At 41.9% G+C, this 23,436-nt stretch overlaps 1 protein-coding gene across 2 annotated transcripts in view; it reads right to left on the bottom strand.

The window, feature by feature from the left end:
• The window catches only part of SAMSN1 (SAM domain, SH3 domain and nuclear localization signals 1), a 188,404-nt gene that overhangs the window by 9,884 nt on the left and 155,084 nt on the right, over positions 1 to 23,436 (bottom strand). For both annotated transcript variants that reach the window (XM_007669505.3, XM_007669507.4), the window contains 6 exons: positions 11,704 to 11,775; positions 9,430 to 9,585; positions 7,396 to 7,522; positions 5,874 to 6,025; positions 3,305 to 3,511; positions 876 to 1,026 (listed from right to left, as the gene is read on the bottom strand). In XM_007669505.3, coding sequence (XP_007667695.1) covers positions 876 to 1,026; positions 3,305 to 3,511; positions 5,874 to 6,025; positions 7,396 to 7,522; positions 9,430 to 9,585; positions 11,704 to 11,775 — 865 coding nt within the window. The remainder of the gene's footprint in view (positions 1 to 875; positions 1,027 to 3,304; positions 3,512 to 5,873; positions 6,026 to 7,395; positions 7,523 to 9,429; positions 9,586 to 11,703; positions 11,776 to 23,436) is intronic.

Below are 23,436 nucleotides of genomic sequence, written 5' to 3'. Positions count from 1 at the left end.
CACCCTCATGGAGGTAGACCCATTGTTGGCCACGTTGAACCCAAGAATTCATTCATTCAATCGTATATATTGAGTGCTTACTACATGCAGAGCACTGTACTAAGCACTTGAATGACTCTGATGCTGGGCGTGGGTGTTGGCAAATGCTTCCCTTCATCTGAGAATCACTGATGAAGGAGCCCTCCTTGGCTAGTGTGGGACTGGGACCAAGTAACTGCATATTTATAGAAATGTAATTGTTTCTGGGTAGAATCAAAGGTGTGTGTCAGGATGTTGGCTATCCAACTCAGATTTAGCCTTGAGGAACATGGCCTGGCTCATAGTAACGCTGGCTCAAGAACCAGAGTGGCAAATGGCAAGGGTACCTGAATGCTACACATGCAACAGAGAATCGACAAACTATCTTTTCTCACCCATGATGGTGAACAGAATATCGGATAAACATGGGTTGTTTCAGTCTCATCTGCAGATACAGGTAGGATTTCGGCAACATGCCATCATTTTCAGAAACAGAACAGCACTGCATCTAGAGATGCCAATATTCTCATTTGTGAAATAGGGAAAAAAGCCTGAATCTCCCTCTTTGGGGTGTAGTCTGTCTGATTGGATAATCTTGTCTTTACCCCCCCGCTATTAGCACAGGGCATGGTCCATAAGTAGGGCTTAATAAAAACCATCATCAACATATATCTGGGTCCCCCGATTAGACTGTAAGCCCGTCAAACGGCAGGGACTGTCTCTATCTGTTGCCGACTTGTTCATCCCAAGCGCTTAGTACAGTGCTCTGCACATAGTAAGCGCTCAATAAATACTATTGAATGAATGAATGACCATAAATGCTTTCCCTAAGGCAAAAATGGGTCCCACACACTTACTTTCATCATCAAGTAGATTTTCAGCCGCTGATAGCAACCTCATCCTGTCTTCTGGGTTTACAATATTTAATTCAACCAGATGACTCTCTGTTATATATTTCAAATCCTCTAGGCTCTCATAGCCATTCAGCAAGAGTGTTGAGGCGTATTCCTGGAGGGGGACGAAAGAAGTGCATAAATAAATCAGCTCTAAAGGGACACATGGGAGGCTAAGGGAAAGGTCAGATCCCCTCCATGTAACAATAAATGGTATTTACTAAGCATGAACTATGTGTAGAACACTGTATTAAGTATTTGGGAGAGTACAATCCAACAGAGTTGGTAGTCACTCCCTACTCACAATGATCTAATCGTCTAGAGTGTCGACTTTCAGGATTTGAAAATGGGCTCATCACAGATGAGGTAGTGTAGTTAGTATAATTCATCCATTACTGAAGTTTGGATTCAAAATGACAGATTTCTGGTTTTTATTTTAGTTATCCATCCTTGAGAACAGTCAAGTCCAAACTCAAGAAACTTACAATATTTATGACTTGATATCTTTTGAAAAAGTTTTTCCTACTTTACTGATCATTATATTATCATACTGATTGCACTGTTCAAACTGACTATGAAAAAATCCCCAACTTTATGTAATGAGAAACAACTAGGACAAGTTAGAGACCCATTTTGGCCTGCACAAGATAAGAAACACTTGGGTGATTTTAAAAGGAAGAAAAGAAGATGATTTAAAAATAGAACAAACTCTAAAAGCAGAATGAAAACTCAAAGTTGGGATTTCAAGATATTAAGAAAAACAGAAATTTATTCAACATGACATCTCTTTTATGATTTTATGATGGAAAGATGATTTTAGAGCCCTTAGCCCCTAAAATGCAAAGATTTCCTCTTCTTCAGCCTACTTGTGATTGCCCGATGGCAAAGTTTCATTTGTTCTCTCAATTAAGGAATAAATGCTACCAAGCTTTTTGACTACAGAACAGCATGCTTTCTTTGAAATTGTTTCTACCTGAGGGATTACCTTTCTAAAGTGAAGGACCTTTAAGGACAAGAAAGGGGTCTCAGAGGAAGCATCGAAAAAAAGCAGATCTTGCAGCTGTTCAGCGTGAGGAATTTGCTGGTAGAAAGTTTGGTGTTCCAAGCCCATGAAGTTGTAGAAGTAGGTAGTAATAGAAATATTCATCAAGTGCCCACTTATCCTGTACTATAAATTTAGGAATACTGAGTAACAAAGTGGCCCATTCCCTGCCCATTAGGAGCTTACATTGTAATGGGGGCGACAAATTTAAAAGTACTGACAAAAGTCAAAAATTAATGGAGTGGACATATGCAGAGAAACAGTGTGGCCTAGTGGATAGACCATGGGCCTGGGAATCTGGAGGATCTGAGTTCTAATTTGGGATCCATCACTTGCTTGCTGTGTGATCTTTGGCAAGTCACTTAATTTCTCTATGGCTCAGTTACCTCATCGGTAAAATGGGTACCAAGACTGTGAGCCCAGTGTGGGACAGGGACTGTGTCCAACTTGACTACTTTGTATCTACCCCATGCTTAGTACAGTGCCTGGTGCATATTAAGTGCTTAACAACATTTCATAAAAAATACCATATACTCAAGTGCTAAGGAAGGTATAACAAATTCATGAGCGGTAGAGTGGGCTAAAGGGATGACATAGTTCAGGGTACTGGGAAGTTATTTAGGCACAGACAGAAGGTATGCTTGGGAGAAATGAAGACAGTAAAGTTAGAGAATAGTGGAAGAAAAGAATAGAGAGATAAAGTGGGGCCAAATGGTAGAAAGCTGTAATGCCGACTGGGAGAAATTTTTGCTTCCTGCCAAAAGACACAGGGAGCCAGGAGAGGATTTCGAGGAGAAGAGACATGTAGGCTAAACAGTGCTTCAGGAAACTACCTATATAGCATCAGGTAGTATAGATTGGAGCTAGGAGAGGCAGGAGGTTGGGAGACAGGAGAGGAGGCTAATTTGGAGTGATAGGCAAAGGAGGATGCAGGGAGTTAGGCACAGAGAGAGGGAAGCAATTTAAAATCATAATAATAATTATGACATTAAGTGCTTAGTTCTGGGATAGATACAAGATCATCAGATCAGATCCAGGCCCTTTTCCATTCAGGACTGACAGACCAAGAGGGAAGGAGAACAGGAATCTCATCCCCAATTTAAAATGAGGAACCAAGGTACAGAGATGTCAAGTTACTTCCACAAAGACACCCAGCAGGCATGTGGTCAGGCTAGAATAGAACCCAGGTCTCCTGATTCCCAGCTCTGGTTATTCCGACCAGGATATGGCCGTTTCTCTCTTTTCCAAATATGATGGGAAAATCAAGACCTCATCTGAAATGTCTCCAAAGAGAAAGATGACAAAGAAGTTCAGAAAACTTGGTAATGGAAGGGCTAGTGGGTTCACCCACCTGAAGATGGATGCGCTCCAAGAACTCCTGCAGTGTTTTGGGCTTGGCCCTCTTACTTCTTCGGTGAGGTCTGATCTTCCTGGGGGTGGCTTCTTCCTCCAAAATGATATCCACATAAATGAATTTGAAGTTTCCCACCTTGTTGTTCAACATCCCCGTCCACATTCCCATTGGGGTTTTGGAGATAATGTCGATAATGTCTCCTTTCTGGAGGGAAGGAGGGGGAAGATCAAAAACAGATTAAAGACTTTTAGGATGTGATAGAAAAGTATTTGTCATTGTATCCTAGGAATAATTATACTCTAGATTACCTGAGCCAATCGAAGATCTTAGGTTCAACCAATAAGGCATCTTGCTTCTTGGTGGAGAAAAATCAATCAATAGTATTTATGGAACACCTACTGTGTGCAGAGTACATAGTCTTCGGGACAATACAATAGAGATGGAAGGCATGATCCCTACCCACAAGGAGCTTATAATTTAATAGGAGGTTCTCAAATTATTTAAAGGCTTTCCCAGATACACACGTACAAAGAGGCAGCCCAGAGAATTGAGTATACCAGAGGCATTTAATGGGAACATGACCTGAGTAGTAATGATCATCGGTAAGATCTCATTTATGGTTTCAAGCTTATAGTGTTACATTTATCTCCTAAATAAGGGCCCACAGACTGATCAAGGCATATTAATGTTCCCCTGCAAGGATAACAATAATAATTGTATTTTTTAAGCATTTACTTTGTGCCAAGCACTGTACTAAGTGCTAGAGGGGGAATACAAGCAAATTGGACTGGACATTCCCATTTTACAGATGAGGTAAGTGAGGCACAGAGAAGTGAAGCTACTTGCCCAGGGTCACCAGCAGACAAGTGGCAGAGTTGGCATTAGAACCCTTAACCTTCTGATTCCCAGGCCCATGCTCTATCCACCAGGCCAGAATGCTTCTCACAATGCACATGTAAATGCACGTGAAAGAGCACAGTCAAGCTGAGGGGGTGGGGCGGGTAAAGTCCTGCCACTTGGCAGTCGGGAGAGGGTCAAGACAAAAGCGGGTCTATTTTGTCACTGCCACCGGTCCATCCCCTTTCCCTAGGATAATGAAGTTGCAGGAGGGATGGGAGATTTTTGGGGGGGGAATCATCTATCTTAAAGGTGATACTTTCTCCTGAGACCCCTAAGGCACCCTACAAATTGTCCATTTCTCTGCCTTAGATCGTCCCTTCAGTTCAAAACTGAAATTCCCTCTCCCCACACCCTCTTCAACTTCCTCCTTTGGCCCAGAGATGTCAGTAATCCAGTAGTCTTGGTCGTAAGAAGCTGTCTTAAACCCTTCTTAATGAATAACACATTGATAATGACTTGCATTGGCATAACACTTTTGTCTCTCAAAATACTGTCACACCCATGATGTCCTTTTGATGTCTCTCTGTAGACTGTAAACTCCTTGTGGGCAGAGCCTACTGACTCTGCCACTGTACTCTCCCAAGCAAGCTCTGCACACAATAAATGATTAATTAATACCACTGATTTATCTCGCATCACCCTTTTTTCTGAGAGGCAGTGCGCTTTGGGAGTCTAGGAACCTGGATTCTAGTCCAAGATTTGCCTTCAGTTAATTGCATGGCCTCTTCACTCTCATTCTCAACCCTCAAAACCTCCTATCCCTCAGTTTCCTCATTGGTAAAATGAAGATAATAACTTTCTCTTCCTACCGCCCAGGCAAGTGTTGGGATTAAAATGAAATAACTGATGGGCAAACACTTGAGAAAAATTAAAGCACCACATCAGTTGAAAGTATTTATATTTCTGATGAGAAGAGAGGCCCAGAGAGGTTAGGTGATTCTTGCAAGGTTATAAAGCAAGTCTAGGATGAAGTCAGGTCTCTTGATTCCCAGAGCCATATCCTTTTGCCTTGATCGTGCCACTTTCCTCCCTGTTTTTGCCCAGTTTGCTTGCTAGCAAGCACACTGGCTGGAAAACTTTCTTTCCTGGGACAAATCAGATAATTCACAGCCACGGGACAGAAATGCTCCAAGCAAGACCAGTTCCACTGCCACGCAGGCAGTTGCTTATGACCTATCCCCTCTAGACTGTAAGCTCACTGTGGGCAGGGAATGTGTCTTTTTCTTGTGATACTGTATTCTCCCAAGCAGCCAGTACAGTGCTCTGCACACAGTAAGCACAGAATAAATACAATTGACTATGTGGCCTGGTGGACAGAGCATGGGCCTGGGAGTCACAAAGTCATGGGTTCTAATCCCAGGTCTGCCACTGATCTGCTGTGTGACCTTGGGCAAGTCAGGTCACTTCTCTGAGCCTCAGTTACCTCATCTGTAAAATGGGGATTGAGACTGTGAGCCCCACATGGGACAGGGACAGTGTCCAATCCTATTTAATTGTACTCACCTCAGCGCTTCATACAGTGACTGGCACATAGTAAGCGCTTAACAAATACCACAATTATTAACATTATTATTACTGCACCTGATCCGTGATCAAAGGTCTCATCTCTGCATTTCCCCAACCACAATCACCCCTGAACCAGGCAACAGCTGACATAATCACTCACCTTGATTTTGAGGGAGTCGGTATCATAGGGGCTGGGGGTGAAGTCTGTGTGGACTCTGGCTCGGCCACAAAATGGTCCTGTGAAGGGGACCTCGTCGTCAAGTCGAAGGCTGTCTCTGTTACTGGTGCCATCAGAACAGCTCGTCACACCACCTGAGAGAGAGCAAAAGGACTACTTCTCATACAGGGTCACTATTACTACTACTACTAATGATGGAATTTGTTAAGCGCCTACTATGTGCCAAGCACTATTCTAAGTGCTGGGGTAAATACAAGGTAATCAGATTGTCCCATGTGGGGCTCACAGTCTCAAGCCCCATTTTACAGATGAGGTAACTGAGGCACAGAGAAGTTAAGTGACTTGCCCAAAGTCACACAGCAGACAAGTGGCAAAACTGGGATTAGAACCCATGATCTCTGACTCCCAAGCCCATGCTCTTGCCACTAGGCCATGCTGCTCCTCAGCACACAGTGTGCCTCTTGGCACTAAACCTGAAACAACTGCGTGGGAATAGGCTACAGAACAGCTAGCTAACATCTGAACAAAATTAACAAAGGTGAGGGTTTTTAAATACAGAGAGTTTTAGGTGGAAATAATTGGCATCTTATCCTAGGCTTATGGCAGTGACATCCTTCGCCGATTAATAAAACACCCGCTCAGTCATTTAAAACATCATCTTTGGGAGTTTGTTTTTCCCAGGGATAAATTTATGTGAAACTGAAATTTCAGAAGGAACGTCAAGATTTCTCTTCATTTTTGCCCAAGGCTACATCTTCACTATCAGTAGGGAAATGGAAATCCTTGAGCGGAAATGGAAATCCTGGGTAGCCAGACGTTGGGAAATGGAAATCCTTGGGAGTAACTGGGAAGCCAGACGTTTTGCAGCTGGCAAGAAGAAAGCTCACACTGAGCGAGAGCCTTCCTTCCCCCTAGGATGATGGCAGTATTTAACCACCCATCTGTGGTGAAGATAATTCATTCTGTGCTCTGAACTATTTGAGCCGCTTTATGCAAATGATGAAAACCTCCTGCTAAAAGTTGGTTTTGTTTCAGATATCACCAGGCCAGATGACTAAATTTGAGTGTTTCCCTTTCAGAAAATGGCACCCAAGTCAAGCCTTGCTAGGGCTCCAAGATAGTTTGTGTTGGAAACTATAGTGCCATTGAGCAATCAGCACTGACTTCATAACTCCCTTGCTTCTAAATCCACCATGGAACTTTCTGTGGGGGGGCCACTGGGGAGGGGGAAGAGGATTTAGATTCAAGATCTTTTATCTCCGAATCAGATCCTGTGAGCTTATGAAACACTGGGGAGAACTGGCTAATGTACGATGTATGGTTTTAACAGTGGAGCCTAACAGTTGTCTCCATACCTAGCCCTTCGACACTTTCATTACCAAATTACTGAATCCTTCGGTTAATCTGATAAATAAAACCATCTCCTCCTAAGCGAGATCACTATTTTTTAATTAACCTCCACTCAGGTCCTTTCTTCAGAACTTGTCACCTTCTTCATACTTACTGGATGAGCTTTGACCACTATAGAGGCTATCCAGAGAGTCGCTGGCTTTGAGAGAGACCTCGGTATGCAATCCGACCCCTGGGTCACTGATTCTATAGGAATAAGTGTCCTCTCCCTCCTCTTCATTCTTCAATAAAGGTGAAAACACAGAACAATGGATTTCCAAGGGTCACAAACACTTTGCGCACATATTTAACAAACAGGGAGCACTTTGCTGGGAAAATGCTTTAGAATAATATCAGCACAAAATATGACAGTCATTAATCTTAGCATCCCTTCCCCAGATGAACAATTTACAGTCCATTTAGAGAAACTCTTCAGATGAAACAAACATGGAATTCTATGTCAGTGGGAGGGGGCACTGTTGCAATTTGGCATTATCATCTTGCTGAGTGTATTTAATGAGAAAGGCAAGGCCTATTGACAATTACGCTTAATCTGCTGAAATGATGTTTTGTTGAGTAGTGAAGACCCTTTCTTTTTTGTTTCTTTTTAAGAAAACTTTGCTTAACTTCTTGGACTCGCAGAAAGCACCAGCCCAGAAATGACAAGTAAAATCAGTCATTTCTGTTTCTTCTGACTGAACAAGTGAGGTGGGGAGGCCAGGAGGCTGCTGACTGCAGAAGACACTGGCTTGAAGAGAGACTCCAAGAGGGGATTGGGTGGGACAGTATTCTCTCCTCTGCACTTGGGAGGGCATATGGCTTGTAGCTTCAGGCTCCAAATGCAGAATTGGGCCGAGTATTGCTGAGCATTATTCTCTGTCTCCCTCTTCCCCACTTTTCCCTCCACTCCACACTCTACTTCTCCCCTACTCAATTTAAGTTCCTTGAGGCCCAGGTCATGTCTGTTTACTGCACTGTATTCTCCCAATTGCTTAAACACTCAGTAAGCCATTGATTGACTTCATAGGGAGAGGGAGGTTAGCTTTTAGACAAGTCATAGGAAGATACCTAGGTTTCCTCTGCATTGCCCCCCCACCATGAGTGGAGACAATACTCCTATCCCCTACTCTCATCCACACAATGCTGCTTGAATGAGGGCATCCAGGGCAGCTATCTGATTAGGGGTTGGCTTAGGGATGGGGCCAATGAGCATATTCTCCCAGGAACCCCTGGGGCCTGGTCTGGTGCAATTATGCCAAGGTCTCTGGCACTCCCTGTGGGACTCAAATGTCACAAGGAACTGCAAAGGAGGAGATGTGAGGCTCTTCTCCTGATGCAGTTCTTGGTGGGTGAGAAAAAGTGGGTAGGCCCTTACTGCATTCCTGGAGATGCAAGAGGAGAAAATTTATCATGGCTTGGGCTGCATTAACATTCCCAAGAATTTCAGCTCATCTTCCACAGCCTCAAATTGTTCATCACTGTTTTGTGTGACCCAGTACAAAGAGCCCATACTGGGAGCCAGGAGACCAGAGTTCAAATGCAACCCTGCTACTGTATTACCTTGGTCAAATCACTTAATCTCCCTAAGCTTTATTTCCTCAACAGTAAAATGCAGATAAAATATCTGCTCTCCCTCTTAGATTGTGAGCCCCAGGGGAAGACAGGGACTAGACCTAATTGATTATCTTGCATCAACCACAATGGTTAGCATATAATCAGCACTTACTGAATATCACAATAAATACATTTGAACAGTGATGCTTTTGGCATACAACATTAGAGTCAATTATAAATTGTTTCTTCAAAGTTCTTTCATCTCACCCACCAAAGTGAACAATAATGTTTATATTCTTGCCTCAAATTGATCAGGAAGAGAGAAGAATTCTAAAAGAAATACTAATTTCCCAAGAATTTTCCCAATTCCAGCTGTTTGGAGAAAGAACCTATCTTTTTAGTGTTTATCCCAATGAAAGTAAATGAAAATGGTTTCCCCAGCTCCAGCTTTGAATACCAAAAATATATACCTTACAGATTACTATGTAGAACAGCTCACTAACTAGTTCTATAAATGGGATGAAATTATGTAAAAATGCAATAATTATGTAAAAATATGGAAGCAAAACACAAATGATTTGTATGACCTACTTACCTTTTCCTCAGAGAGGGCCTTGATGTACTTCTTACCCATTCTTTTCTTCATGGTCCAGGAAATAGCCCTCATCTTTTTACCCAAACTTCCTCCATTCTGAACTCCTTTATGTTGGCCTTGCTGTTCTCCTTCATTTATTACTTCCACTTCACATATCTAAAAGGAATTAAAGATCACACAGTTCCAATTAGTTGAATTTTTGCTGGATCCTAAAATCTTTGGGCAGAAGCTGTTCCTGAACCAGGCCTGCTGCCTTTTACCAATCATTCCCAGCTGTTAGGGTTGCTAATCACAATTGAGGGGTCCTCACAAACATGACAACACCACAGCCTCCCTGTACCTCCATCACTAAAAACAGAGGGCAAAGTTGAGGGAGGGGGCAAAAAATCTCCAGAAGGGTGAGATGGGGTGTACTCTGACCTGAGGCAGGGCTAACTGGGCTTCTGACCCAAGCCTACTGACTCTAGACATTTGCCTCAACTATGCATAAAATAATAAACAACATATTTTCTAAACTGTTCTCACCAAAGTTTTGGATCAAGCCTTAGTTTGTAAAGAACTGTACAGGTTCAGTAAGACACCTCAGTAGGTCACTCAGACATTCATCTTTTTAATTAGATATTTAGACAGATTTGTTAAACACTTACCATATGCCAAGTGTTATACTAAGTGCTGTGGTAGAAGCTGATCACTGTCCCACATAGGGCCCACAGTCTTAATTCCTATTGGACAGATAAGATAACTGAGGCACGGAGAAATGGAATGATTTGCCCAAGGTCTCAGGGCAGACAAGTGACAGAGCCGAGATTAGAACCCAGGTCCTCTGACTCCCAGGCCCATGCTCTTTCCTCTAGATCATGCTGCTTCTCTTAGTTTTTTTTTTTTTTAATGGTATTTTCTGAGTGTTGACATCCCAGACATTGTACTAAACGCTGGGGTAGCCACAAGCTAAAAAGGTTGTCTATGCCCCACATGGGGCTCACTATTTTAATCCCCATTTTACAGGTAAGGTAACTGAGGCACATAAAAGTTAAATGACTTCCCCAAGGTCACACAGCAGAAATTAGAACAGGGATTAGAACCCAGGTCCTTTGACCCCAGGTCCACGCTCTTTTCCCCAGGCCAGTTGAGTTCACCTATTAATAGGAGAATCTCCTTAATGGCAGGAAATGCTTGCTTGTTTTATACTTCTTAAAATCCCTAGGACAGTGCATTGTCCCCAGTGGGTTCTCAATAAATCCGAATAATACTACAGCCACCAAATTCATGACCAGGAGATTTACAGACTGAAAATGGGAAAGGATGGTTAGTAAGAGACTGGGAAATTTCAGATTCTGTACACTTAAGGTGAATATCATTTCTTAAAAGGTTGAGCTATACTTGACATCTTTCAGTAAAATGCCTTGAACTAAGATTAAACTCTTTGACATTTGAAGAATTTAATTTACTGTAGTTAATATTAGAAATGTATTTTTAAGGGGGTGTGGTGGAATAGCTATGCAGATACTTCTAAGACTTTTTGACAGTCTTTGATTTTAACCCTTCTAATGAATCAATGGAAAATTACGATTGTGGGTTTGGAAGTATTAAACTCAATTTTTCCAGGGCTTAAAAGGTATTGCAAGATAGAACTTTGGAAAGAGCATTATTTCTCCCAAACTTCTAAGTGAGGGTTTGGTGCATTACAATGGCATAAGCACTAAGTTACAACAATGCAATAAAAGGTCCTGGGCCCAGGTATATAAAGGCTTTCCGTTCCCTACTCTAAAATACAGAAATGTGAGAAGTCAAACTCTACAGTACAAAATAGTATGCACTTGATTAATCCCTACATTCTAGACTCTATTGTCAAGTTCTTTTACAAAGATAATGAGGCTTAAATGATTGTTTCAAATAAACTTGAGAAAATGCAGAATTGAGGAATTACATGATATTGTGAACATCAATCAGTGAATTCTTTCTTCTTTTTTCTTCCCCACCTTCAAGATTTTGCTTACACCCTCAATGTATCCTTCCAAATCATTCCAGAATCTCAGTGTTCTCTGACCTTCTCATTTAACATACACTGTAGTTCTGTTCTGGGTTTCAACTGCTTGGACTGCATGCCTGCTCGAAAGACTAAAGTTTTCACACTCATTAATGGGAACTTATCTTTTTGAACTCATCACAGACATTTTAACCCCAGTGACTCTGAATTTTCAAATGACTAGGTTAAGTGCTTGACGCTCATCAAACAAACCAATGAAAGGAATAGATTCCTTTTGACATACTAACCTCAGGTGAATCATCTGGTTTGGAGACTGAGTGATTCCTAAACCGGTCAAAATTCCCAAAACTGCTGCTGCGCTATAAATAAAGGAAAACAAATGTCAATTTCACATCTTAGCATCAGCATCTGCTTTCGATACTGAGAGAGTCAGATCTACTCTGATTGCAAAACAAGGAAGCTAGTTGATGAGAAACTTCTTTGCAAACATTAAGAGTTCCTGACCAATCACCATATATCCGGTTGCTTTCCCTGAGCAGGAGCCGATAGACTGGGGAGAGAGTCTTCTTGGAGAAGTTTCAGGGAGGAGTGCTGGGACAGGGACTGTGTCTGACCTAATTGTCTTACATCAGCAATGAGCACAGTGCTTGGCACCTAAGCGCTTAATATATATCAGTACTACTAGTATTAATTGGCATTATTGACTACCTACAAGGCAATAGATTGTACCAAGTTCTAGAAAAATGCAACAAAAGAAAAACACCCATCCTTAAGAAGCTAACCTTCTAATGGGATGGTCTCATTTTATTATTATTACTGCTAACAATAATAATAATAATAACCATTATTATTATGGTACTTGCTAAGCGCTCATTTTGTATCAAGCAATGTTCTAAGAACTTGGGTAATCAGGTTGGATACAGTCTTAATCCCCATTTTACAGATGAGGTAACTGAGGCTCAGAGAAGTTAAGCAACTTGCCCAAGGTCACACAGCAGATGTATGGTGGAACAGGGATTAGAACTCAGGTCCTTTTAATTCCCAGGCCCATGCTCGATCCACTATCCATTCTATCCATTCTATCCACTCATTTGGGTGGAGAGGGATCCATGGAGAGGCCAGGAGAACCAGGTTTGGCCCCAGCTTGATCTCCATCCGGTCCAAATCCCTCTCCTTTCCCCATACCCCATTGGGCCGGCTCCATCTGGCTCCCCTGCCACCATAATCCTTCCTTTCCCACCAATCCCATCATTTAACAGAGCTCTTAGGCTGGAGGCATTAAGCTCCTGAAAATGAGAGGAACAAAGATTCATTCATTCAATCGTATTAAGCGCTTACTATGTGCAGAGCGTTGTTGTCTTTACTTGAGACAAATGGAATCATAATCATCGTCAACACAACACATCCAGCAAGTACAATTCTTCTGTATGGGTAATGCTGAAGTCTTCAGTGCATGGGAGTGAGAATCAGATAAATTATTTTAACTGTTTAATTAGAGTGAGCTAATTTTGCTATTTGAGGCTGGCAGGTGAAGGACATTTGCCCTCAGAAAGGAACATGAGAAGACCCACACCTGCCTTGTTTCTATAAGGGACCATTATGCAGTCTACAGGCTCGGACAGCTGGGTCTCAGTCAATGAGATGTTCCTTGTAAACAAAGAACGCGGTTTAGAGACATAATAAACTCACACATGTCAAACTGTAAGTCTTATTTTGGCACGGAGGAGGCATGAAGGTAAGCCAAGTTTATTTTGCTACTCCCCTGAGCTTAACATTGCAAACTCGTCAACCTGGAGTCTGCTATTGTGGAAGCAACATGTTAAGTTACAGGAGGATTAAAGCCTTCTGCATGCTCTGTGAGAGCTATTTGCTTTAATGTGACCAAGAATCAGGTCCATGGGCCTTGAGTCATAAATGAATTGGCCAGGGTCTCAGGGAAAGTTAAAGGCAAGAAAAAACAAACCCTTTAGAACATTTGAAAATGGAAGCTACAGGACAGCCATGATATCATAAGAATAATACCATCACCTGGACTTCACATAGCACCATCTTCCCCTTAATGTGTGTCCCCCTCATTTACCACATTTTTCCTCACATTCTCCTGTTAGGGTGGTTGGGAGGGGCAGGTAAGGTTGCTCCATTTTAAAGAACAGAAAACTGAGGCTCAGATAACTTACACACCAGTTGAAATGAAAAATAACTGGTTGAGTTGTGAAAGTACAGGTTGTCCAACTTGCACAATTGCCTAAAATAGAGAGCCTAGAGATTGGATAATCATTTGAGGGGGGAGGAAGGGTGTCCAGCTTCCCTCATACCACCTACTAAGCCTCTAGCTGGGTCCAGCCTTCTCCCTCCTTCCCAGCTAGTTGGACCCAGACTCACAGCTTTCAGCCAAAACTTGAAAATGGCTGCTCCTTTAGCACACTGTTCTGATTCTCAGCTGATTCCCTGACTGGACAACACCCCTTTAAAAACCCAGATTCCTGCCCATACTTGCCACAGGTCACTAAGTTCCCTCTGTAGCTCCCAAATCTAATGTAATGTCTCATTAAAACTGCTGCTCTTGAGGGGGGCAGGTTTGGCCCATACCTCATCCCACTCGGGCCCATAGCTTTGAAAAGGAATAGGGACTGTGGGAAATGTTGGCAGAGGCCTCTGAAGACCCCAGATGCTCTCCAAGGTCAGGGAAGGGAACCTACAATTCACCCCATTAAAAAACCTGTCTCCCACCCCCAATCACCCCAGTTCTGTGTCCTGTGTCTGGAGAGGTTTGGTTATAAGCCTCCATTTGGGGGTATAGGGACAGCAGATCTCTTTGCCACATGAGTTCTGGTTAGCCAGACCCTGCTGAATGTCAGAAATGACTCAAGACCTTGTAAATAAGCCAGAAAAACTGGAAACAATGATCAAAATGGATTTCACCCTCTAAGACTCATCACTAAGGAGCCTAATTCTGGTTTTTGCTCTTGACTCAGTGCAGCACTGACTCAGAAACTGGCTTTCTGGTTTTTTTGTGGATTTTTTTAAGAAAATCTTCTCTGGATAATAATAATAATGATTATGGTACTTGTTAAGTGTTTATTCCAAACAATGTACTAAGTGCTGGGATTCATATGAGATAATCAGGTTGGGCATAGCCTCTATTCCCCATGTGGCTCACAGTGCAACTAAAAGGCAGTAGGATGTAATTTCCATTTTACAATCCTTCAGTGGTATTTACTGAGAATTTAACTGTGTGGAGAGCACTGTACTAAGCATTTAGGAAGGTGCAGTATAAGACAGTTGGTACAGTGCAATACAGTTTACAGATAAGGAAACTGAAGTACAGAGAAGTTAAGTGCCTTGCCCAAAGGCTACACAGCAAACAAGTTGTAGAGTTAGAATTAGAACCCAGGTCCCTAATGAGAATTAGAACAAGATACTCTTTCAACTAGCCCACATTGCGTCTCCAAAGGGAGATGCAGCTGAGGTTTGAAAAGGGTTTTATCCCAAGCCTGATGTGCACTACTTGTCATCCTACAGCTGGACATCACCTTGTATCTAGCACCCAGAAGGTGGCTGGAAATCATCTTTCCCAGGGATTCCCCCCCAGTGCCATGACTTTACCAACTTCTCTGTTCCAGGGCCCCCAAATCCCCTTTCAGAACTAAAAGTTAACCTAACAGTTTAATGCCTCAAATTCCACATTGTACTGAAGTTCCTAAAATAGCTAGATAATGCCCAAAAGACCCTTGAGCATCAACCTTCTGGATCTTTCTGGGGGAAACAGATTTTTCATATGAGATTGTGGGCTGGTTCACCCATTTTAGATTTAGATTTCAGTTATCCAGATCATTTGTGGGGGCTTCTATTAGTTGTGACACATACCCAGCCTCCTAGATGGATTGTTCTGCTTTTCAATCAGTCAATAGCACTGAATGTCACCTATACGCAGAGCACTGTAATAAGGACTTGGATGAGTTCAATACAATTCTCTCCCCTTCAAGGAGCTTCAATCTATTTTTGTTTGGTGCCCATCTGAAGACTGGACTATAGTGTCTTATTTGATAGTTACTAAGCTCCTTGAGGGCACAGATCATGTATACTAACTCTATTGTAGTCTACAAGCTATTTAATACGGAATTGTTGCTGAATTGTACATTCCAAGCGCTTAGTACTGTGCTCTGCACACAGAAAGCGCTCAATAAATACGACTGAATGAATATTATAGTTCTCTTCCCAGAGATAGTATTCAATAAATATTATGATTGATAGGATGGGGGATTCAACCCTTAGAGATTGAACTGGGCTCTGAAGCTAGACAAACACTGCAAATACAAGCACAGTCCCTTGTGTATTTTAGCCAGAAATTTTCACTCACTTCTACCAATCTTAGTGAATGCCTTCATCACAAAGTGAACAAAAGGAATAAGATATAAGGATAAAAAATATCCTTTTTGCCTTGGTTTAAATTATCCAGTTGTATTATGTGAGTATTTTACCTGAATGTTATGAGGGTACAGTTTCAACTGCACAGGAGATGCAGACTGAAGAAGGAACTGGGGGAAAAAGGGCATAACTGGGAAAGGTTTTTTGGATGACATATAACTTGAATAAGGCTTAAAGGGTGAGTAGAGTGATGGTCTGAGGTATATGAAGGGGGAGAGAGCTCTGGGCCAGTGGGAGGATGTGGGAAAGGGGTTGGCTGTGAGATAGATGAGATAGAGACACAGTGAGCCAGCTGGTGCTAGAGGAGCAAGGTGTGCAGGTTGGGTTGTAGTAGGAATAAGGTAGGAGGTGGCGAGGGGATTGAATGCTTTAAAGCTGATGAAAAGGCGGTTCTGTTTAATACAGAGGAGAATGGTCAACTGCTGGACATTCTTCTGGAGTGGGGAGATGTGGACTGAACTTTTTTTAAAAAAATAAATGATCCAGGCAGCAGAGGGAAGTATGGACTGCAGTGGGGATTGACAGGAGACAGGGAGGTCAGGAGTATCTATCCCAAAGCTTAGTACAGTTTTATTACTTAAAAAGCACTTAAATTCCAAAATTATCATTGTTATAATTAGCATTAATAACGATAATTAAAAAAACTTAGCTAGAGTCCTCTTTGTCACTGAGTCCTTTTTAAATGTTTTGACTTAAGTAAAACTACAGAAGAAATGGGCAAAATATAATTCTGAATAGTTTTCAGCCAGTCCTGGAAATCAATAGTCTCCGCCCCAAATAATGATACCACTACTAATAATGCAATAATAATAAATCATTGTGCCTGCACTGTATTAAGCACTGGGGTGGATACAAGCCAACTGAGTTGGACCAAGTCCACATGGGGCTCACAGTCTCAATCCCCATTTTACAGGTGAAGTAACTGAGGCACAGAGAAGTGAAATTACTTGCCCAAGGTCACACAGCAGACAAGTGGCAGAGCTGGGATTAGAACCCATGACCTTCTGACTCCCAGGCCCGTCCTTTATCCATTATACCATGCTTAGTGGCATTTAAGTGCTTACAAAGTGCCAGGCACCGTACTAAACACTGGGTGGATACAAGCAAATTGGGTAGGACACAGTCCCTGTCCCACATGGGGCTGCCAGTCAATCTCCATTTTACAGATTAGGTAAATGAGGCCCAGAGAAGTGAAGTGACTTGCCCAAGGTCACCCAGCAGACAAGTGGGGGAGCCGGGACTAAAACCCAGGTCCTCCTGACTCTCAGGCCCATGCACTATCCATCAGGCCACACTGCTTCTCATCTTATCCCACCTAACTCTGATTCAGTTCTCATTGAGCATTTCCAGCTCACTGCAGGACTCCCAGCAATCCTTAAAATGCCAATTTTCCCTGACCATGAGCTGGGGTTAAAACAGTCTGATGTGGAAGGCGGGGTAAATTCCTTAGACTGGGTGATATATGAGGCAAACCCGAGGGTTAAGCTTGCCTTACCCAGAATTAACACCAACCATGGGTTCATCCCTTCTGCCCCTCACCAGTGGATTTCGGCCATCAAGTCAGGGAAAGGGATTAGGATGGAGAGAGTCTAAACCTCAGAACGATGTTGGGAAAATGCAGAGGATTTTCCTGTCGGGGAATCTCTAACAGAAAGTGGCTTTCTGTAGAATTTAATCAATTCAGGATGCCGAGGTAGAATAACCGCGCTTCAAAGTATTGACTGTGCTGCAGAAGCTCTCAAAGTGCATGGGGGAGAATTTGTTTACTGCTGCTCTCCTCAGTCACAAACCCCTTGAGCACAGGGAAATCAGTTCTTCCTTTCCCAAATCCTTTGAAAGAGCTGCAGGTCCTATAGGAGCAGAAGCCGGCGGATATTCTGTAGTACACATCAATGTTGGCTCGTAGCTATTAAATATTAATGCGGGTTACAGGATGGTTTCCACTGTTCTAGATAATGGGCCATGTTGCACAAGAGAACACGAAATACGGCTGTTTCAGCAGTTCTCTATACTAGTTCCTTCCATTAAGTAATCAATAGCTACCACCTTTTAAAATGAATTCAACCCCATTATATCGATGAAGAAAAGCAGATTTAGGAGTTGAGGGCTATGAGGGGAAAAGGACTATTACTTTGGGGAGTGTCACTCATCACATTGCTGTCTGAGAACACTTTTTTTGCAAAGTCAGAGGAGTAATAATCAGGCCTTATTACCAGGTTAAGAAAAGCTTCTAAGGCAAATTTTGGTCCAGGGGGAAGAAAATGTTTCATTTATTTTCAGAAGCGAGATTAAAAGCACAAGACTCATTAGGTTTAACTTTACAGGGAGTTGGGTTGTTAGTAAAAACACTAAGAAGTGTGTATGTGTTGTAGTGATACTGATATTTTTTTTCTACCTAAAAAAGAGGTTTGGGTTGCTTAACCTGGGGGCTTTGCCTAGGTGGGAGAGCGGGGGTGGGGGGAAGGGAGACACAGATGGTAAACACGCCCAGTTCCTTGAAGAACCCATTCGCTCCCCTGGCTGTAGCTATCATCTCGATGTGGAGGATTCCCAAATCTACATCTCTTGACTTCTCTCTCCTGTCTCACATTTCTTCCTGCTTCCAGGACATTTCAACCTATCTATCCCACCGACACCCCAAATTTAGCACGTCCAAAACAGAACTGCTTATTTTCCCACCCAAACGCTTTCCTCCCTCATCTTTCCTGTCACTACAGACTATACCACTGTCCTCCATATCTCACAAACCCCATAACCTTGTTGAAAGCCTTGACTCATCTCTATCAGTTAACCCATATTTTCAACCTGTCACCAAATCCTGTCAGTTTCACCTTCACGACTTTGCTAAAATTTGCACTCTTCTCTCCATCCTAACTGCTAGTACTCTGATCCAAGTACTTATCCTATCCTGCCTTGTCTACTGCATCTGCCTCTTCACTGACCTCCTTCCCTCCAGTCTCTCCTCACTCCAGTCCAAACTTCACTCTGCTGCATGGATCAATTTCCTAAGAAAAAAAGTTTAGTCCACATCTCCCCACTCCTCAAGAATCTCCAATAGCTGCCCATCCACCTGCACATCAAATTAAAATTCCTTACCACAGGCTTTAAAACAATCAGCTCTCCTCCTTCTACTTTACCTCACTGAACTTCTGTTACAGCCCAGCCTGTACACTTGGTGCCTCTAGCACCAGCTTACTCATTGTGCCCCGATCTCATCCTTACCACTGATCTCTTTCCCACACCCTCTCTCTGGCCTGGAACTCCCTTCCCACTCCATATGCATCAGAACTTCACTCTTCCTACCTTCAAAGTATTATTAAAGTCCATCTCCTCCAAGAACCCTTCCCCAACTAAACCCTCTTTTCCTGGGCTTCCTCTCCCTTCTCCATCACCTCTGTACCTTGATCTGTGACCTTTGAGGATTTGACATTGGCCCCACCCTCGGAACCATAGCCCTTATGTACCCTATCTATAAAGTATATATTATTACTGTCTATCTCCCCATCTAGACCCTAAGCTTACCGTGGGATGAGAAAGTGACTGCTCTCTTTGTCGTACTGCACTCTCCCAAGTGCTTAGTACAGTGTTCTGAAGGTTTGGTTTCTAACCCCGGCTCTTCCACTTATCTGCTGTGTGACCTAAGGCAATCACTTAACTTCTCTGTGCCTCAGTAACCTCATCTGTAAAATGGGGATTGAGACTGCGAGCCCCACGTGGGACAAGGGACTGTGTCCAACTCGATTTTCCTGTATTCACCTGAGCACTCAGTACAGTGCCTGCACATAGTAAGTGCTTAACAAATACCATTATTATTATTATTATTATTATTATTCTTGAGACATAGAGTAGCTGTTGGAGAGTAGCCAGAGCTGGGCAAGTTTTACAAAAAACCTCTCCTTCACTTCCTCACTTTTCCTAGTCTTGGTGTTAGCTCTCCTGCTCACTGTTTACGTTGCTGGAGCACCTGTTTACTGTTTGGTTTTGGGTTTTTTGGGGTTTTTTTTTTTCAGAGAAACACCGATATTTAGAAATTCAAGCTCTTGTGTCTGCAAAAAATAATACATGAACAACCATCTCAATCTGGGGGGGGTTCAATCGTTTGATTGAAATGGCATCAATCATATTTATTGAGTGCTTACTGTGTGCAGAGCATTATACTAAACACTTGGGAGAGTACAGTATAAATTGAATCAAACCAAAATTGAATGAGACTTAGAAAAATCATATTTGTTTCTGTTCTCCACCTTGTCTAAATTACTCCTGGTATTAAGTTGAGTGTTTAGGGAGGTTCCTAAAGCCCCAAATGACAAGAGGCCAGTTAATTCACTTTCTAAAAAAAAAAAAAATACCCATCTCTAACTACCCAACTCACTACCAAGGAGTGACTTACATTTATGGTAGCATACGCCATTCAGCATTAATTTGGGTTGCATTTCCTTAGTACTACCCAAACAGTCACAGGGAATACTGGGGATATGAATAGTTGGAGTTATAGATTCACTGATCAGGAAGGGATCTTAAGAGGTCACTGGGTCCAGTGCCCACCACCAGGCATATGAATAGTTACCCAGGACCACTCAGGACAGGCAGATGCTTATTCTATTCCTGAAGGACTCTGGGCAGAGAAACTCCTCAACCTCCCTCGATGGCCTCTTCCAGTGTTTCATCACTTCGTTCTTTATGTCCCAACTAAAATCTCCCTTGCTTTAAATTAATCTTATTTCCTCTCGCCCTCAAGTGGACAGGGAGACCAACTTGCCTATCCATCATATATAAAGATGGTTATTAAGTCAACCCTTAGCCTGCTCTTCTCCAGCCTGAAAAATTAATCAATATTTATTGAGTGCTTACTGTGTGCAGAGCACTGTATTAAGTTCTTGAGAGAGTACAATGTAACAGAGTTAGACACTTTCCCTGCCCACAATGATCTTACAGACTAGAGAACCACCTAATTTTTTTTAACTTTTCCCCATAGGACATGTTTTCAAACCCGTTCATCTCTGAACCCACTCCAGGCAAAACTAGACCTAAACTCTATCAGTCAAGAGTCTGTCTGGAGCAAAGTATGGTAGAAGGAGACTACCTGGTTCTTTCACAGGAAAATCCCATTTATACATCCAGCACTATGTTGGTTTATAACTTATAACATTTAAGTGCTGGTACTTATAGTTAACTGTCTGGTCCACAGGTCTTTTCCTCCCATACAAGTTTTGAATCACTCCTCAATCATCTCTTTTACTTCAGGCCCTTAAACATAACTCCTAAGTATGTTTATATGGTTAAAGATCCTGTTGGCATAATCAGAATAAGAAACATGAGGAACCAAGAAGTATAATTTCATTTAGGAAGTAATAGTTCATAAAGCAATTATTAGGAATTCTCTCTGGCAAAATGTGAACATTCACAAACTGAAATTTTCAGACCCTCCTTCCCCAAGGAAAAGCCACCTAAAATGCATCTCTATGATTAATACCTTCAATTCTGGGCTAAAGAAACAAGGCTATCAGCAATATACCATTCAAAATTACTGGCTGGTGGACAAGGCAGTGGGTTGAGGTTCATAACATGTTGCAATCACTTGTTTTTCTTTCCCATTTAACACCCAAATTTATGCTTATCTTCCAGCAATTTTTACATCCATAGGTGTTGATTTTTCAGAAGAAAATGCATCAGGGATATTAGTGGGGGAGGATCCTGAGGTGAACCAGGCTTCAAAGAACCAACAATCCAGAAAGCCACCACTGGGTGTTTCCAGGCCTGACTGGAAACTCTTCAAGTCTTCTCAGAGAGCTGATATGAAGCAAGCCAGGGGGTCTCAATCCAACAGCTGTGGGGGTCTAAAGGGGCTATATCAAAAATGGACCTAAGCAGGACAGCAGATTTGATCTAGTTGAACAGAGGTCCCTCATACAAGAATGAGTCAATAAAATACATTTCTGAATTTTACAAACTCTGAGAGCAGAGAGAAAGCCTTCTTTGGAAATGGGAGTAATGTTTTTGACACAATTTGTCAAAATGCTTTCATTTTCTTCCTTTTTTTTTTAAACCAAATAACAAGAGCCCATCCATTGAATGTCCATCGAAGAGATGACGAATGCCAAATGGCCCCATCCCCAAAAGGACTGGTGTGGAAAAAAATTTCAAACTTCATTTCATGAGGGAAAACTTTGTGAGTCAGATCTGATCTGTAGTTCTTTGAAATGTAGTGAGAAAAATGGGGATTATTTCTCAGACCCTCCAGTTGAAATCCTCTCCTCTCTTTTTAAATTCTGCATACTCAAACCTGACCAAGAACGAACTCATCAGAATTGACCTTCTGCTGTAAACTTAGTCCCTTTGAGCATCTGAAGGAAGTGTGAAAATACCTAGTCGAGAGAGGCTATTCCAAAGCAGCCACAGTTCTTATGGTTCCTACCAAACTGGGGACTGTGATTTTTTTTTTTAACAAGTGGGAAAGTAATTTAATTCACTTGTAAAAAAAATCTACTAAATAATTACAACATTAGGTGGTGAGGAAAAAGGTAGTGGAAGTTGAAGGGAGGGGAAGGGAGGAGGCGGGTGGCATTGCCAACAAGACCTAGACTTTTACAGTGGAACATAGCTTAATTCAACATGCCGTGCATGTTAAAGGACCATCTGAAAGCCCCCACCTTGCTTCTTCAAACAGAAGTTAAGTAGCGTTATCTTTCTGCATCAATGTGTTTTATGTATCACTTCAGAATCTCTAAAGGAAGCCATTTCGATTCAGTCTTCACCATTGTGAAGATAGAGGATTGTATCATCATGATACAGAGACACCTGTTTACCCTGCTCTATGTTCTGTCAGAGTTTCCATTCTAAGTTTCTACTTTTAGAGACCATACCAATATGACCTATCTTTCCTATGCATTGAAATCAGATGGCCTAAATATATAAAACTCTCCAAAAGGAGATCTTATAGAGAGTAACATAATCATGTTTTGTATAAAACAGTAAAGTCAATAAAAAAATGTAATGCTAAGAATTAAAGATTAATTTTGTGTGAAACAGGCACTCAAATACAATCAATTGACTGATAAAGCTCTGATATTTAATGTTTCCTGTTGTTCCTCATATTTCGACTTGGTTAATTGCTATTACCTATAATGAAAGGCATAATGTGGAACTCAGGTCTTAATTGGTGCTATAATTCACAGTCTTATGGTTGCTGTGCTTAAATGGAGAATTCCTTTCTCTTTTATTAAGAACAAATAGATTGTATTTGTTATTTTTACTTAAAAATACTTTCTGTCAGTTCATAGAACAATTTGCTTCTCGTGAAGTTCAGTTACTTGCCATCACCCAGTAACTTTTTAAATGTCCAAACACTATAGTGAGGGAGCAGTTCCTAGTAGTAGTAGTAAAAATACTTAATAAGCACTTAGTGTTTAATACATAGCATAGCATATGCTAAGCACTTAAGTAGTGCTTAGGGAAGCAGTTGATTCTATTTTTCATCCCCTTGATTCTATTTTTTGTTATTGTTCTTTTCTGTCCGTCTCCCCATTAGACTGTAAGCCCGTCAAAGGGCAGGGACTGTATCTGTTACCAATTTGTACATGCCAAGCACTTAG

Source organism: Ornithorhynchus anatinus, chromosome 17, assembly GCF_004115215.2.
Source record: "Ornithorhynchus anatinus isolate Pmale09 chromosome 17, mOrnAna1.pri.v4, whole genome shotgun sequence".
Taxonomy (NCBI): Eukaryota; Metazoa; Chordata; class Mammalia; order Monotremata; family Ornithorhynchidae; genus Ornithorhynchus; species Ornithorhynchus anatinus.
This window is presented reverse-complemented; position numbering and strand designations above follow the sequence as displayed.